This window comes from Rissa tridactyla, chromosome 10 (assembly GCF_028500815.1).
Source record: "Rissa tridactyla isolate bRisTri1 chromosome 10, bRisTri1.patW.cur.20221130, whole genome shotgun sequence".
Classification (NCBI taxonomy): Eukaryota; Metazoa; Chordata; class Aves; order Charadriiformes; family Laridae; genus Rissa; species Rissa tridactyla.
The window spans coordinates 20,418,913-20,435,316 of NC_071475.1; the positions used below are offsets into that span (position 1 = coordinate 20,418,913).

Sequence of the window (16,404 nt, forward strand, 5' to 3'; positions counted from 1 at the left end):
CAAGTAACATTTTACTAACTGACATAACAAACTTGGGTTTTTTCGTTCATCATTATGAACGTATTCTAATTATTTTACAAATTAATTACTTTTGTTGTTTAGTATTATTTGGGTTTAGCAGTACAATGTAGCTATTCACCGATTTACAGCACTGTTAATAAAGGACTATGTAGTTTTAATTTTACTCTTTCAACCTCTCCCTTGTATTCTGGATTCTTTATATAAATACATAACTGCTTTATTTTAGTTCCAGTATTACCAACTCCTACAGTGTTATTTTGGTCATGATTTCTGGTGTTTTTCTTTATACCCCAAAATGTTAGAAACATACACGATTTATCTTTTTAAACAATGTTCTTGTCCTCAATGTTACAGAGGAAACTTGAAAAGGTCAAGCAAATCATCAGCTTCAGGAAGCTGAAAGACAAAAAAAAAAAAAAAAGTAAAACTTACTACTGCATTATTTTCTCAAATATGATACCTCTAAGGCACTTATGCTTCTTTAAGAATCAGATTCTTCCCTGTGAATAGATCTTGAAATAATGTAACTCTTTTATCAAACCAAAAGCATAAATTAAATGCTTTTGATAAATCGTACAATTAATGCAGAACTGCATCTCACTTAAAAAAAAAAAGTCTTTTTTCTACATTTTTTGAATATATCAGTTATCACACATATAGCAGCAAAAGCAGATAACTACACCTTTTTTTCTCCCTTTTAAAAGCCACGAAAAATGTTTTTGTTCAGTAAAATAGTTTATATCATGTCATAGTTGTCTTTCTCATAGGAAGATTTACAGTCTTTCTACACAACTTAGCAAAAACCTGGTGGAAAGTTAATGTGAATCCCAAACTACAACTTAAAAACAACACTGACAAGTACACCACCATACCAACAGCACTGTACAGCACAATTACTTTGCAGGAAGGAAACAGGAAATACGGATTATGAAGGGAAAAAAGTATAAAATGGAAGATGTTCATAAGAGCTTTTCTACAGCACATGCTTTCCCTCAATCTCGACAAGGTTAATTTTTTTACTGTTTCTTAACTTCATTCTCCAGAGGACAAATCCTTTGAGTAACTAAATCATTGCAGTTGAAACCACACTATGAACTAACGACCTCTGAAATATTTTTTGAAGTCTTCCTCTCTCAATTTTTTCTAACAGGAACTAGTAACACTGAAAGAGTCCTGCAAATAATTTTGAAGTGATTTTAACAAAAGGAGAAATCACTTCATGGACTTATGAGACAGCATTCACAGTAAATGATGATGTGGCATAAAACTTTTTTTTCTTTAATTTTTTTTTTTACTGGCAAATCAGAAGAGGGCTTAAGGCTGTTATTTTGCTTTGCCTTCCCAGAAGGCTCCTCACCACAAAATATGGTTTAGAGAGGTCTTTTCCTTCTCCAGCTGTGTTAGGCTATTTCTCAGATGATTTCACCAGCACAATAACTTGCTGCCCTCTACAACTTGAGCTTCACAGACTTCAAAAGAGTAAGTTTTCTTGGTAAACAGGAATAAAATAACTGATTGTATTACTTTTTGCAGTTAAGAGGGATTCGTGCATGTTATATAATTTTTAGCTTTCAGCTAGTAAACTGCTTACAAATACAGTTACTAAGTTTTGCATTTATTACAGATGGTACAGAATCATTTTCTATTTTCTATTTTTTTTCAACTTTGTAAAATATGCAGTTTAGCACATAGCATGCATCCGAGTTGCTTTCTCCACTACCAAGGTTCACCTGAAATGATTCTTTGTTTTAAAGTGAGCTAAGTTCTTAGAAATACTTCATGGAGAATTGTTAGTACCTCAGTGCTTTGAGACATGACCTGTAAGCCAAGGTATAAAAAAATCCCCCCAAATACCAGCTCCTTTCTCTCCATAAAACCAGCGAGAGACTGGTACCTACTACTTATCATTCCATCTAAAGTGATGATAGTTCTCTTCACATTGTCTACGTGGCAAGTGGAGCAGTGGCATGAAGGCCTAAGTAAGTTTTTTCCTCAAACCAAGCAAGACTTCCCCAAGTTGTTCCTCCTGGTTTCTAAGGACCATTGTGGCACTGAGAAACGAAGTTATTAATTGGAAATTTTTCGACACCTAGTAGAAGTGCTGAGAGAATAGAACCAGAAGGTGAGGTTAAAGTTCTAGGCTGAAACTGACAGGGAGTAAGAGGAATCAAAAGGAGACCAAGAACATATTTCTGGCATTTACTTAAATTAGCTCAGACATCTGATGATCCCGTAGGGATATGGAGACGCTGGCTTTGCTGAGTACTTACCTAGAGTGGGGTTCCAAACAACTGACCCCATCCAAACCTGTTTTTAAGATTTTAATCAGTTATGAAACTTGATTAAAGGAGCATTCAAATACAAATGATAAAAAGTTAGAAATGCAAGTTAGACAATACCACAAAAGATTTCACCTAGCCACTGTCACACACAGGAAGGTTACAAGGATGTACTATTCCACAATTATTACTACTTTTTTTTCCTTAGTATTCTCTCTCTCTCATTTAGTTTGTAGAATACATCGTGCATTAGGAATTAATCACCACTATGAAGCATAGGAAAAAAGTATTTGCAAGTTCTATCTCCTTTATTATCAATTGATTGTTTGGTAAAAAAAAAAATAATATTAAAGAGTACCAAGAAGAGAGAGTCACCTGATTTAGAAATATGAATGTCATTATAAAAAACTTGAGAACATCTGCTTACCTCTGCCTCAGGGTTCCCACACCATACTGAGCAAAGTCACTTAAAATTTTCTATGATTTATGTGCTTTGACCTGCAATGTTACATTTTGACTCATCTGTTTTTTAAGTTGAACAGCTTGACATGATTCACAACTCAAATTCTGCCAAATAACAGGGTTCCTCTGACTGAATAAAGTGCTCTAAAAAGTCACTCTGGCTTTAAGCGTCAGAAATTTGACATGCAAAATTATTTGGTTTTCACTACATCAGTATTTTGTCTCAGAAGGGTACTTGGAAGATAAATTAGTTCCTGTCTATAAAGAACCTATGATTACAGATGCATAGGAAGTCTCTAAAGAAAACATTTTACCATTGAACATTTTACAAAATGTGCAGCCATGTATTACAGAAAATAACAAAAAACAACATAAAATGCCACAGAACATACAATCACCAATGCCATGTAAATTTCTGTTTTACATTAAATACAGTATTTCAAAGTGATCGGTTTCACTGCTTTATTTATAGAAACAGTCCTGCAGTTACCTCAACTTAGTCAAGAATATATATTTTTAGCAAAAATTACTTTGTTTAAAAACAAGGACAACAAACACAAACCATGGCTTGGATACTTAGTAAGACTTGCAAATTTCTTCACAAGGAGCGTATTACCATACTAACTTAGGTTATTTAGAGAGGTGCTGGAATTCCCCCCTTGAAGATTTTCAAGGCTCTCCTGGACAAAGCCTAGGCTGATCTGACCTACTGTTGGAGATGGAAACACTTGGAGCACCAGACTGGACTACATGATCGCCCGAAGTCCCTTCCAAACAACACTTCTTTGATTCTGTGATATTGACCACGCACCACTTGTGCAGTGCAAATTCATAGTGAGAATAAATAGTACATTTGTCAAAGAAGTTTTCATCTTGACAGAGTTTAATAAGGCTATCTACGTTTTTGCAAAGGTCCGAGGAAGAAACATTGCTCAGGAATTCCGTCTGCACCCATTTAAAACTGACTTGTAAGGCTGATGCTTAAGCCATTACATTGGAAAGAATGCAACACCTCAAATGCTCAATACAAATCCCAGACTATACCACTTCGTACAAAAAGTCCTTTTGCAACTTCTCTGTAATAAATTAGAATGAGAAAAGAATGAAGCCTGGGATTTTTTTCTACTCCCACCTGTTATGGTATTCTTCAGTAACAGACACGGCACAGGTAGAAAGCTGTTCCTAGTCTAAAGTCAGACAAGAAAATTTATGTTTACTTCAAGGACAGTGTATTTGTTTATGGCTGTTTTCTTGGAAGATACATATTCAAACTTGTTTTTGTTAATAATGTCACTGACAGTGTTGCCAAAAAAAGGTATTATTCTACTTACTTTATTTTATATTGCTACTTCTTAAACATTAAACTTACATGGGATTTACTTTATGACTATCTAATAAACTTATTTTTCCTTCTCATCAACAGAATACAAGATACAAATTTCAATATGGGGTTTCTGAGCCAGCTATCAATCATTCACCTCCTCTGGGCTGCTATGGTTTTTTGTCAATACGAAGACTATGATTTTGAGGATGAATATGAGGAGGCAGATCATCAACATCCATATTATTTTAATCCAAATACACATGCTGAAGTTCCCCGCTTTCCTTTTCCAGCCGAGTGTGCCAGAGAATGCTTTTGTCCACCATCTTTTCCATTATCAATGTACTGTGATCATCGTAAACTTAAGACAATACCAAATATCCCTAGTCACGTCCAGCAACTTTATCTGCAAAACAATGATATTGAAGCTGTGCCTGCAAGACCATTCACTAATGTTACCTTCATAAGAGAAATTAACCTCAGCCACAACAAAATTAAATTTCATATGATTGACCATGGTGTTTTTAAGAAACTTTCAAACTTAGTGCAACTGCATTTACAACATAATGAATTAGAAGAACTTCCATTCCCACTCCCCAGCTCTCTAGAGAGACTCCTCCTTGGTTTCAATAAGGTTTCTCGGTTATCTGGAAATGCATTCAAAGGATTACCTAACATAACCATGCTTGACCTTTGCAATAATTTTCTTGACGACTCAGTACTCAAAGGAAACCCCTTTTCAAACATGCAAAATTTAATGCAGCTCAACTTATGCAACAACAAATTACAGACTATGCCTCCTGATCTACCATCGTCACTTATGTACCTCTCTCTTGAAAATAACTCCATTTCTTATATTCCAGAAAACTATTTCAACAGACTTCCAAAAATCATTGCTCTAAGAATGTCCCACAATAACCTGCAGAACATTCCACGTAACACCTTCAATCTACCTAACCTTCTAGAACTTAATCTTGGACATAACAAATTGAAACAAGTATTCTATATTCCAAGAAGTCTCCAGCATTTGTACATTGAAGACAATGACATTGAAAGTATGTTGATGGCTGTCATAAGCAAAAAACTTAGTGGATTTTGGCCTTGGTTGTGGGAGGGGCATATCTTCTTGTGGGAGTTCGGCATATCTTTCATCCAGAATTAAGAAGTTTTTGGCCCAAATCAAAAACTATCAGAAACATCTCTTTTATTGTGTCCTCGGTTTTGAGGACCTGCCACCCTACAGCTCCCCAGTTGACATGTATAAACCAAGCATAGAATCCAGCAGTCATCCAAATTTGCATGTTGTCCAAGAGGTACTCTCATGTCCTTTGCAGAGAGGTGAGCCTGAGCTCTTAGTGTTATGAACTAACCAATTAATGTGGCACTAACCCAGAGTTCAAACACACTGCACTTCTCAGGAGCAAATGCAGCTATGTAGCTTTTGATCAGCTTTCAATGCAGGCAGAATATCCCATCTTTTTTAAGATGGGTTGTGCAAGCACATCCTTGGTTAGCCGAGACCAAACCAGTGAAATTAGAAAAGGTTTTATTTTTGCACTTTACCCCTAATTTGCAATTTTTTTTGTGAAATAATCAGTTTTTCATATAACAAGCTAAAAATTTTGAAAATTGCTTCTGATTTGGCGATTGATAAAAACATACAGAGAGAAGGAAATAAGAAAGTTTTCCATTCACATAAAATAGTAATTACAAATTGTAGTGGTAGTCACATTTATTTTTTCTTTACCCCACAACTTTATACTTAGCAAACCCCCAAACTTATCACTGTCATTTACAAAACCAATTAAACACAAGGAAAGATTATATTAATATTTTGAATCACAAAAGTATTTTCTGGTTTAAATTTCAAAACATAAGTTTCACTTTTGCAATAGGTCTTAAATATAACTATTTTCTTATTTTAATTAATATTTTCTCTGTCTTACAGGCATAAATGTTACTTTGATGTGTCCGTCTATTGATCGAATGAACACCAACCAATTAACCTATATACGGGTGGACCAAAATAAGCTTACCATTCCAATAAGCTCATATGCATTCTTTTGCTTCCCTCACATTCGAACCATATATTATGGTGAACAAAATGTTAACGTCAACAAGTCAACTCAGTTAAGAACAGCAGTGTTTCGACGATTTTTAACACCAGAAGAATACGAAGAAGCAGAAGAAAATCATGAAACACATGATCGTGAAACTGAAGAAGATCACGAAGCAGACTACTTCCATCCTTACTTGCAGTGAAGTAATCATTGTTAATGAGTATACATGTAAACTTTTCCTTACTTGTGGGGTATTCATATCTATTTTAGAACAGTTGGATAGTTTGGGATATTTAAGATACATCTATAAAGTTGAGATAGGATTTTAGTGTAGGTAAGTGTCCTATTATGGATGCAATAAAAATCATAATACTAGGAGCAAAGAGCACTCGCCTCAGCATTAGATAGCAGCCTGATGTATAACCTGGGTTGATGATGCCCAGCCATCCTTGGGGGGACAGCATAAGCTGAAGAAAATAGACACGAAAAAGCTTCTGTGTTCTAAAGTGATCCAACTTGCAAAATGACTAAAATGCAAATCAATGTCATGCTCAATAGGAACAAGTAGATAAGGCCAAAAATCTGTCCAGCTATACGTGCTACTAATGACAGCAGTACAAAATACACACACTAAAGAATAGGAGAGTAGGAACACGAAAATACTTCCACAAGGTTCCTCCACATCTTCCAGAAATACAGATGTTTCTTCTTCCAAGTTCAAATTGGATAAGAAAATCACAAACTTTGAGTTACAAATTGCCCTCATATTATGTTTGCAGTGTCCTGCCAAGCTGTATTACAATATTTACTTCTCAGCTGTATCTCAACTATCACAACTCTTTCAAAAGGGATTTTAGCTGATTACTAATATAGGTGAGAAACAACCTTTCATCAAAGGTCTTAGGATCCAGGGAAAAGGATGTGCATTAATGAAACTGAACCATTAGCAGCTACATTTCACCTGTGCTTTAGTCCACACTATTTTAGAAGGTACCTAAAAATGTAATGTAATCTTTTATTTAGAATTATTCATCAAGTAGAACAAGTACAATTGGTAGCATTCCAGGTTTTTAAAATTATTGATTTAGAATATCCCTCTGCATAGGTAACATCAATTAGCTATATCCTGCTTCAAAGTAGAACAAAAATTGCTTTAAGCGATCTAAAGAAAAGTACTATATACTATTTGAGTTATGCAAAGTTTTTTTATTATATCTTATGCCTAGAAACAGATCCGAATAACTATAGGGTAAGATAATATTATAGGGCACTTTACTGCTTTTGGCTTTTGTTTTGTTTTTCTTTTTTTTTTTTAAATTCTTTATTTTTCAGGACTTTTTTCCTGATAGATCTTTGTTAGCAGTGATGAAGAATCACCATTTTCAACAAGAAAAACGAATGAATGCAAGAAATAGATCCATACACCATACTACCAATTTTACACTATACTTAAGTGTGGAAAACTAAAAAGACTACATAAAATTATGCAAGCAAATTTGTATTAGAGCTCCTAAAAAGTTTCAGACCGCTTTGGTTTTTTCTCTTACAATTTCAGTTATTTTTTCCAAGCCCATCTTAGTATATTTTGGTTGCTGATGCAAAAACTAAAATAATAAGAAAATTAAAATACTTAATGATACTTTTTAAAAATGCAAACAAATTCCTCATAAGCCCACAAGTATAACCTTTGAGAACATATATACTCTTTAAGAACAACAAGTTGTAAAAATCTGTGTATACAAGATGTATTATAGCATTATTAAGTTGTGGGTCTTAGGTCAACTAACTCAAGAAATCTATTCTTTCTCATCTACTTTCTGATATAATATTCAGGGCAAAATATTTTATGGTCACGCCACAAATTTACAGTGCAACAGAATCTATCATCCTCTTTTTTAAAAAAAAAAAAAAAGGTTTATTAACATATATCAACCTCAAGTACCTCAGGCCTCATCAAAGAGGAATATATGTATGTATTCATTACTTTATTTAAACACTCTTATAAGAAATGTATGCACATTATATATACATAAATTTAAAGATAAATATCTATAACTTTATAGTTTTATTAATATAAACACGTAGCGTATTAACCTTAGGGAACTTTTATAACTTTTCATCTATTTCAGATTTTAAGTGTAAGTGAATAGTGCACAGAATGCAAATCTAAATTAATACAAGTTTTTTGAAAGACTTGCTCAGCTTTAAGAAATTAACACTATTCAAATATAGTATGAGTATTATATCTTATCACAAACTTTATGCTTTTTAAAAACATTTATGATGCAAATCTTAGTCTTAATGTAGAATTAAAGATATTGACTTTGTAGCAACTAGTTATATACATTTCTTAAAGTTTAAATATAAGTCAAACTGATAATTACTGAAAACTTTAGAGCTATCTTAGTACATTGAACTCGTTCACATGGAACATCAGAATTGTATTACAAGAGAACCATCATAAATCATTTTTCATTCAATTAATATTATCATATCTTCTCTGAGGCAATAAGAAAAAAGATTTTAGGATGAGCAGGGAACTAAAGACTTGCTAGCCTTATGTCTGTATTAGATAAATGAGAAGTTATAATAAAGTACAGAATTAATTGATACCTAGATAAATACAATTTGCTCCAGTAAGACTGGGCATGGCTTCTGTGAAAGCCATGATGTTTTCACCTTGCAAATCTCCTTAAGTTCTCTGAAGGAATCATGATGGATGTGGAAAAGGGAGATCCTGGTCCAAACAGCCTACGAAAATTTCTGGAAGGTTTTTAAGGAAGTTAAGCTGTCACGGATTAAGAGGTGACAGCACAGATAAAAATCAAACAGAACAAAAGAAAAAGCAAAATAATAAGTGATCAGTTCTTCTGTGGAGGGAGCCCATTGGTGGGAGTTTTGTAAAGGGCCTGTGCTGGAATTTATTCAATTTCATGTACTTGCAAAAGATAGACAAATCAGGCTGAGAAGTGAGATGACAACAAAGATTGCTAAGCACCAATGAAGAATGACTGCAAAAGGATGTCAGGATGCTAAAACAGACAATGAAATTCAACATTGTTAAATGAAAAGTGATATCCATGGAAAAGATATTAAGTTCATATAAAAACTAATGGAGCCTCACCACCACCACTCAGGAGCAAGACTTGGAAGCAATAACAGTCGGTTCAATGAAAACACTTGGTTAGTAAACACTAGTGGTAAAAAGGAAACTCAAATGTAGAGAGTAACAAGAGAGATATAGAAAACAAGAGACATCATGATGCCACCATGAATCTGGGGCTCACTCGGACATTAAACTTGCTATTGATTTCCAAGCCCTTCAGGTAGCTCTATTCTCTACACATGGCATAATTAGAAAAGGATCAGAGAAAGGTAATAAGGTCGCCAAAGGTAAGGAGTGGGTTCTGTATAAGCAACATGGACTAGACTAGAACTCACCAGTTCAGAAAAGAGATGGTTAAGGGGAGATACCCACAAAACTTTGAGTTGCATAGACAGCACGGGTCTGGGGATCAACGGCTCCAGTAGAAGAGCAAGGAGCCATCAAATGAAGCTAGTATGTACCAGGTACAAACTAGACCAACAAAAGTTTGTAAGCAATGAGTAGTCAGCCCATTAAACCACATGCCTGAGAATACAGTGGATGCAGCAATAATTCTATATGTGGTTTCAAGGGAAGACTGGATAAGTAATTGTATTTCTTAGAAGAGATCCATTACAGGTTGTTAAACAGACAAAGCACAGTAGGCACAAAAGTGCTGAGCTGAAAATAGCTGGAGAATGGAAAAGAGAGGACGAGACAAGACTCATACATGCTTCAGTCTTCCCAAAGCATCTGCTTATGGCCATGCTGGAGATGGGATATTGCACACTAACCTTTATTTTGAATTCCACACCCAGTTCTATGTTCGCACTGTCCTGGGCTATGGTAATATGCTGGTATTGCTCTTCACTACTAGTAAATGCTTATTGCCTTGATGTGGTTGAATTTTAAACTTTTTTTAAGCACTACCAACTATGGTTATATGCCAAGGTATATTCTAGCTCATTACATTTGGGAATGGCCTGTCTACAATGCTCCATGTTGCAATGTTCTGTAGCAGACCGGCATCCACACTGATTCAGGTACACAAAGCAGCCTAGCCATGTAGCTCTCTATAAACCAAATTATACCACCACATAACCACAAAGATATTGGTCTCAAAACACACTAGATGATCTCCGAAGGTACTTTCCAGCCCCTACAATTCTGTGATATTTGCTTTATGTTTGCTCTGGTATTTGTTTTCAGAATATTATATACTCTTTTTAAAGCAGGGAATAGATTCATAAACTAAGAACTAAGCATGGATTAAAATGCTACTTATTTTACCAGCAACACCAAAACCTACCAATTAGCAAACAGCTTAATTAGTTTATTTACAGCAGAGTCAGTAAATACAGAAACAAAGCCTGATCTGGTTTACAACACCGTGACTGCATTAGCAATTAAGGTGAAGCACTAGGGTGGATCAGTAGAGCAAAACACTTGTGATGAGGCCATTAGACCCACTCTCTTTTTTTTGAGGGTGAGGAGCTTTACTTCAGACTAAAATTAAAGCTCTCAAAACTACAGCAAATATGACAGATTTTTTTTCCAGAAAATCTATATCGTAACAGGTTACTGTAAAAAAAAAATCAAAAATCAAGAAATAACAGTAGTTTAATCCAACTGTCTACATTTCTTCCTTTAGCCTGTCTACATTTCTTCCTTTAGCCTCAAAACAGTGGGAATATATTTTGCCTTTTTCATTTTTTGTTGTTGTTGGTATTTAATACTTATGAGGCTTACTTTTTCGAGCTATTTACTTCAGTATTCTGATATGAAAAGTTACATAGATTAGGAAAGAAATTCCTTTATAGAAAACAGATGGTTTAACATTTCAAGTTTTCTGACTTCTTTTAACATATTCACATTCCACTGAATTCACAATATGAATCAATTTCCTTCTTTGTTTCCCAACTTGATCATTGTAAGCAATAAACATAGGAATTTCCTATCTGAAACACATAAAAGGAGAATATACTATTTCTTTTTAAGCAAAGAAGTTATACACCAAAAAGATTTTGCAATCATTTTTCAATACCACTGCAAGAGTACGAACTTTTCAGCTATAAACCAAATTGTGCATACACTATTGGAAGTTACGGAACTCCACAAATATACACACTTATCATATAATGTTTTAAACTATTTTGTCCAAAATTTATATTTCTAACAACCTAATTAATTTAAAAGAAAAATAAATAATACCTTGATTTGTAATTCATTGCATAAATTAATCATCTACAGAGAAAAAAAAAAATCAACCTTCCCCTATTATAAAGCACAACACAGGAAAAAATAGATAAATATGAAGATTAGACATAAATATGAAGATTAGACATAAATATGAATTTTTATGCTATGAATAACACAAGGAACAGATAACAGGAACACATAAGGCCAATGAGTCTTGGAGCCCTGACTCTAGTGTCCCTGTAGACATCACAATGGCTCTCAACAAATGATGATATTATTATAAAGAAGTAATGTCAATTCAAGAAGGAATTCTAAGCAATTTTAATTAATTGAGGTATGTTGGCTTTTGATTCAGGGTGTAACTGATGATATACAGGCAAAATTCAAGAGAACATATGTTCAACAGAAGGGTTGGGGTAAATAGCAGACAGTACTATTACTCCAGCTACCATTTGTATTTGTTAACTGTAGTTTGATTTCTGTTTACTGTTGTGCCTTGTTTTAAAAATGTGCTTTATTCATTTATAACACAATAACTGATACAAGAAGTCTGTTTCTTTTCCAGGAATACAAGGAATAAGGGTAATGTCTTCAGCTTTAAAAAATTCTGATTATAAATCAGAAACATATGGAAGGATGTTCATGCAATCACTAGGTCATTTTGCAGCTGTCTCTATTGTGCAGCTGGTGGCCCTAACAGTGACTTAAACTTAATCTAATTCACTGAGCCTTGGAAATAGTTGCAACTTTTCATAAAAATACTGGAGGTGTTTATGAATAACTATTTCCTATCTGGTACTTTTTTGGTCACACTGAATCTTTAGGAATGTTCTTAGTTTTCTCTTTAAGACATGATGACCATTTACTTTGCATTTAATACTATCTCCAAAACGTCCTCCATCCCTCAGGGATGCTGAATTGGAATAGACGTTGTTTAATATTACACAACAACTCTTCTATGGTATCACCTTCAATCCAATTGCTGTGCATTGTTCAAGAACAAACCAGGAGACTGCTTCCTCCCTTTTGGGTACTCTGGCTTTTTGTTCTCATAATGAATGCAGCCCCAGCATGAGCACAGACATTAGACTGCCCAAAAACTATTTTTACACCCCTGTCTCAGGATCTCAACAAAAAGCAGAGGGGGATGCAGGAGTCACAGAGAAGTTTCATATCACACATACATGCAGCAGTCAAAACATGCAACTGTACCATCAAAGAGACAAAAGTAATTTTAGAAGGTAAAATTAATCATGCCACACAAACAGTCAAGCAGAAAAGGCCTGTATTTTAGGAAAACAAAACGATGTAGAGAACAATCCAGGATACTTAAATTATTTATTTTAGGTTAAAAAAGAAGAAAATAAAATGACAAACACTGAGTTCAGTTTTAGCATCACTTCATGTCTTTGTTCTCTAATAGTAAATCTACATTTCACTGCTTGTAGATTATGTTGTACATGTTACCAGACTGGTTCAGTAACTACCTTTTACTCCATAAAACCTTTTCTATTATAATTATTCCAATCCACAGCAGCTGGTCAACACTGTAAAGTGTTTAATCACACTTCATACAAAAGGTATGCTAAGGAGTATCGAACATGTTACCTTCTACATGGAGAGAAAAAAAAAGTCACATACAAAAGAAAGCTTGGAATTGTGTTTACCTCTATAAATGCCCAGAAGTCTTTAAAAGCTTTCCTAATTTGTCCCCATCTTGTTCTGTCACGGACACATTTCTGCCCAAGACACTAATTTTGAACATTGTGTATTCCCAGTGTTCATCAGGCATGAGGAACCTAAGCAATAATCCATACTTATTTCTTTCAAGAATGTTTAAAAACAATAAACCCCAGAAACTTCAGAACTTGCCAATATTGTCCTTTAGAGACTATGATACAAGACGAAATCCAAGGTCTTTAAGCAGCTGCAAAAATATGCTTTCTTTGCCTAAATATAAAACAAACCTGAGTATTTAAAAAATTAAAAAAAATCTCAGCTTTAGTTTATTTCATAAGGAATATCTTGACAGCAATCTTACTGCAATCTCCCTAGTGCTCCTCATAGCCCTGCTAACCCAGGCACCCCAGAGATAAGCCCCCACCCCAACTCCCCTTTTTTTTCCCCGCTCTCCTTTTTTCTTCTTCTTCCCTCTTCTTCCTGGTGTTCTGCCTCCCATCACACAATCACAACCCTTTATGTAGGCAGTGCCAGTCCCTGCTTCCACATAATTCCTTCAGGCACCCTGGAGAAGTAATATCTAACCAACATCTTTACAGAAAGAAAAGGACACCCCCTCCGGTAATCTGTCTCCTACCAGGTCAATCAGTTCTTCAGCGCCTTGCAGGGGTTTACGAGGACGTACGTGCCTCATGCTAAGAATTATCAACAACCAGCCCTCAGTTCCAGCGTAAAACACATTACATCATTTCAAAGCAATGTTAAAAGTACAGAAAAGCTCTCTCCTATCATTTTTGTATTAAGCTACTAAGCATTAAGTAAAAAGTGCTTAGCACTAATGTGGTAAAAAGGTAATGAACATGCTAGCACCTATGACAACTGGGTAGTAACTGCTCATGATAGCTTTTGCAGTATGCACCTGCATGATTACTTTTTAAGGAAAAGTTTGTTTTCTTTTTTGATCTGCCCTTTGAAGCGTTAGAAAAGTGAGAACAGAAACGAACGAGTCATACTAAAGCTCTGAGCAGGGCAGGATCTATGAGGCCACTTCATGTACCAGACAAATAGACTGAGATGAACATCAGCCAGTTCAAGTGAGTCACAAACCCTGCTCATTTGCCTGCAAAACAAAATCTTTCCTCAGTTCCTCTAGGATATTTTAAGCTTCATTTTTGCTTTACCTGCTCTTGACATATAAACACTACTAAATGCTAGATTCCTTCACAAATACTGAAGAAAATTCAATCAGCAACACATACAGTTTGGATATTTACCTCTAATTTTTGTCTTGCTCTCCTATACCTTTCCTACCTCTGCCATCTGTTCCCATCCAACTTCTCTCTTTTTCTCTCCTAAAAGCCTTTTATTCTTCATTTTCTAACCTGATAGAAGGCAACATTAGGAACAAATTTTACACCTACCTTACATCCAACCCTTTTCCGCTAAAGTTTCTGAAATTTCTGAAAGCAGAATCCAGAGAGAAAGTGTCCCTTGTTAGACTGGATTCTCTCTATTAGAAGTAAAAAAGTGTTACACTTCATTTACACCTTCAGCTACATTTCACATTTATAAAATTGTAGGGAAATGACTACTGTTGAAATTTAAGTCAGGATTCCATTTCAACACAATTAGTAAAATAGCCATTTAAAATGCCTAACACTTCAGGTGAAAGTATCTTGTGGGGAAGATACTTTCACTTGTCAGTGAAAATGAGGTATCATGGGTTTAAAAAACTAGATGATAAAAAACAGGTGTGCTTTTTTGCACACCTGTCAAATCAGAAAGCATACCGTAAACACACCATCAAGGCCCTCTTCAAAAACAGGAGCTTGTTTAGGCTTTCAGAAGAGAAACCACTTTCTAAGTTCATAGATCATTGTAACTAGAGTCCAAGAAACAGGTACCTATATATCAGACTTCCAAGCACTAACAATGCCTAGAAAGCGCGCTCTGCTTGCCAGGGTGAATACTTCCCATTACCTTCCCTAGTGCCAACACATACGAACCACACTTTGCATTTCAGATGATTTTGAGATGGTGGTTGTTCCAAGTCATTTTGAACAAGAATAAAGCAGCACTGTTGCCGAAAGAAGAAACACTATCCTTCCTTGTTTGCAGCTACTCATGCCATCCCCTTCCCTGAGCTGATACAAGCATCTGTTACACATTCAGATAAAAAGTTTTTATTTGAAATTATTTGTTACTACTTTTTTTTTCCTTCCGGGTACAAGGGATGACAAGCAGATGAAATACGGGACAGGACTACTACTTTATTTGTCACTGACAATTTAAAGTGACAGTAAAACTATACTGTAAGGTAAACATTGATGACATCATGCCAAAGTAATTACTTAACATATCACTCTTCAAGTGTCTTCGTAAGTGTTCATGAGTTTCTTGTAAGTGCTTGGGTAACAGCAGTGAGTACGCACATTACACAATGTTTTTGTGGTAAGCATACCACTAAAATCTTGTGACCCTGATGAACACAGACTTTTGACAATGTATTCTGCAGAAGCTGTTACTAAGGTCTGCTAACATTACAAAGCCTCTTCTCTTGCAGATCAAAGCAAGTAAGAGCTTTCTTGCATGAAGACTCCCTAAATTTTCAAGGCCTCATTTTTCTAGTAATTTTCCCTCATTTTTAAAAATTGCCATATATAAGGAAAAAACTAAGTTATTCCATGTACATAGTGTGATATCTAGCATTTCAGTACTTACAAAAATATATGTTATATTCTCATGAGAATATAACAAATATTTAATATTTTATATCATGTTTTCAGCTTCCATACTTAATACCCTTCCCTTAGAACATTTATCCTTTGATTACATTCAAGCACTGGAAAAATGCGGATGCCAGAACCAGATGAAACCTTAACGTGGATATTTGGCAGGGGGGCAGCAGCTGGGAAGAGGTAAGTAGAAAGCAGAGCCGCTGTCATTACTTCTGAGACATGCACGAAACCACAAGGGATGGTAAGATGGTATTGACACAGCAACTTTTTTGTCCCTTCCTCAGCAAATCCACCCTTTCTGTCACACGCAGTACTTCCAACTGAAAGTTGCTATGTAATGTACAAGAAACACCTTAATAACCTAGCCACTTCAAAACTTTTGTTCTTCATATTGTTCCGGCAGAACAGCAATCAATGTGATTCAAAGTCCAATTTCCGTTATTATTGAGCCTCTTCCCTTTACATTTCAGTTATATACTTACAGCAAAATCATTATCCTCAAGCAAGCTCCAAGTCCAAACTATGACATTGTTTAATTTGCATATGAGCTAAATGAAAA

At 35.0% G+C, this 16,404-nt stretch overlaps 2 protein-coding genes across 5 annotated transcripts in view; one reads left to right on the forward strand and one right to left on the reverse strand.

Moving 5' to 3' along the window:
* The window catches only part of CENPP (centromere protein P), a 152,935-nt gene that overhangs the window by 105,696 nt on the left and 30,835 nt on the right, over window positions 1-16,404 (reverse strand). The gene's annotated exons all lie outside the window — the stretch shown is intronic.
* Window positions 1,273-6,428, forward strand: OMD (osteomodulin). The gene is given in 4 exon segments (XM_054215864.1): window positions 1,273-1,296; window positions 1,299-1,513; window positions 4,186-5,138; window positions 6,032-6,428. Coding segments are annotated over 4 exon segments (1,506 nt in total). The 3' UTR covers window positions 6,346-6,428.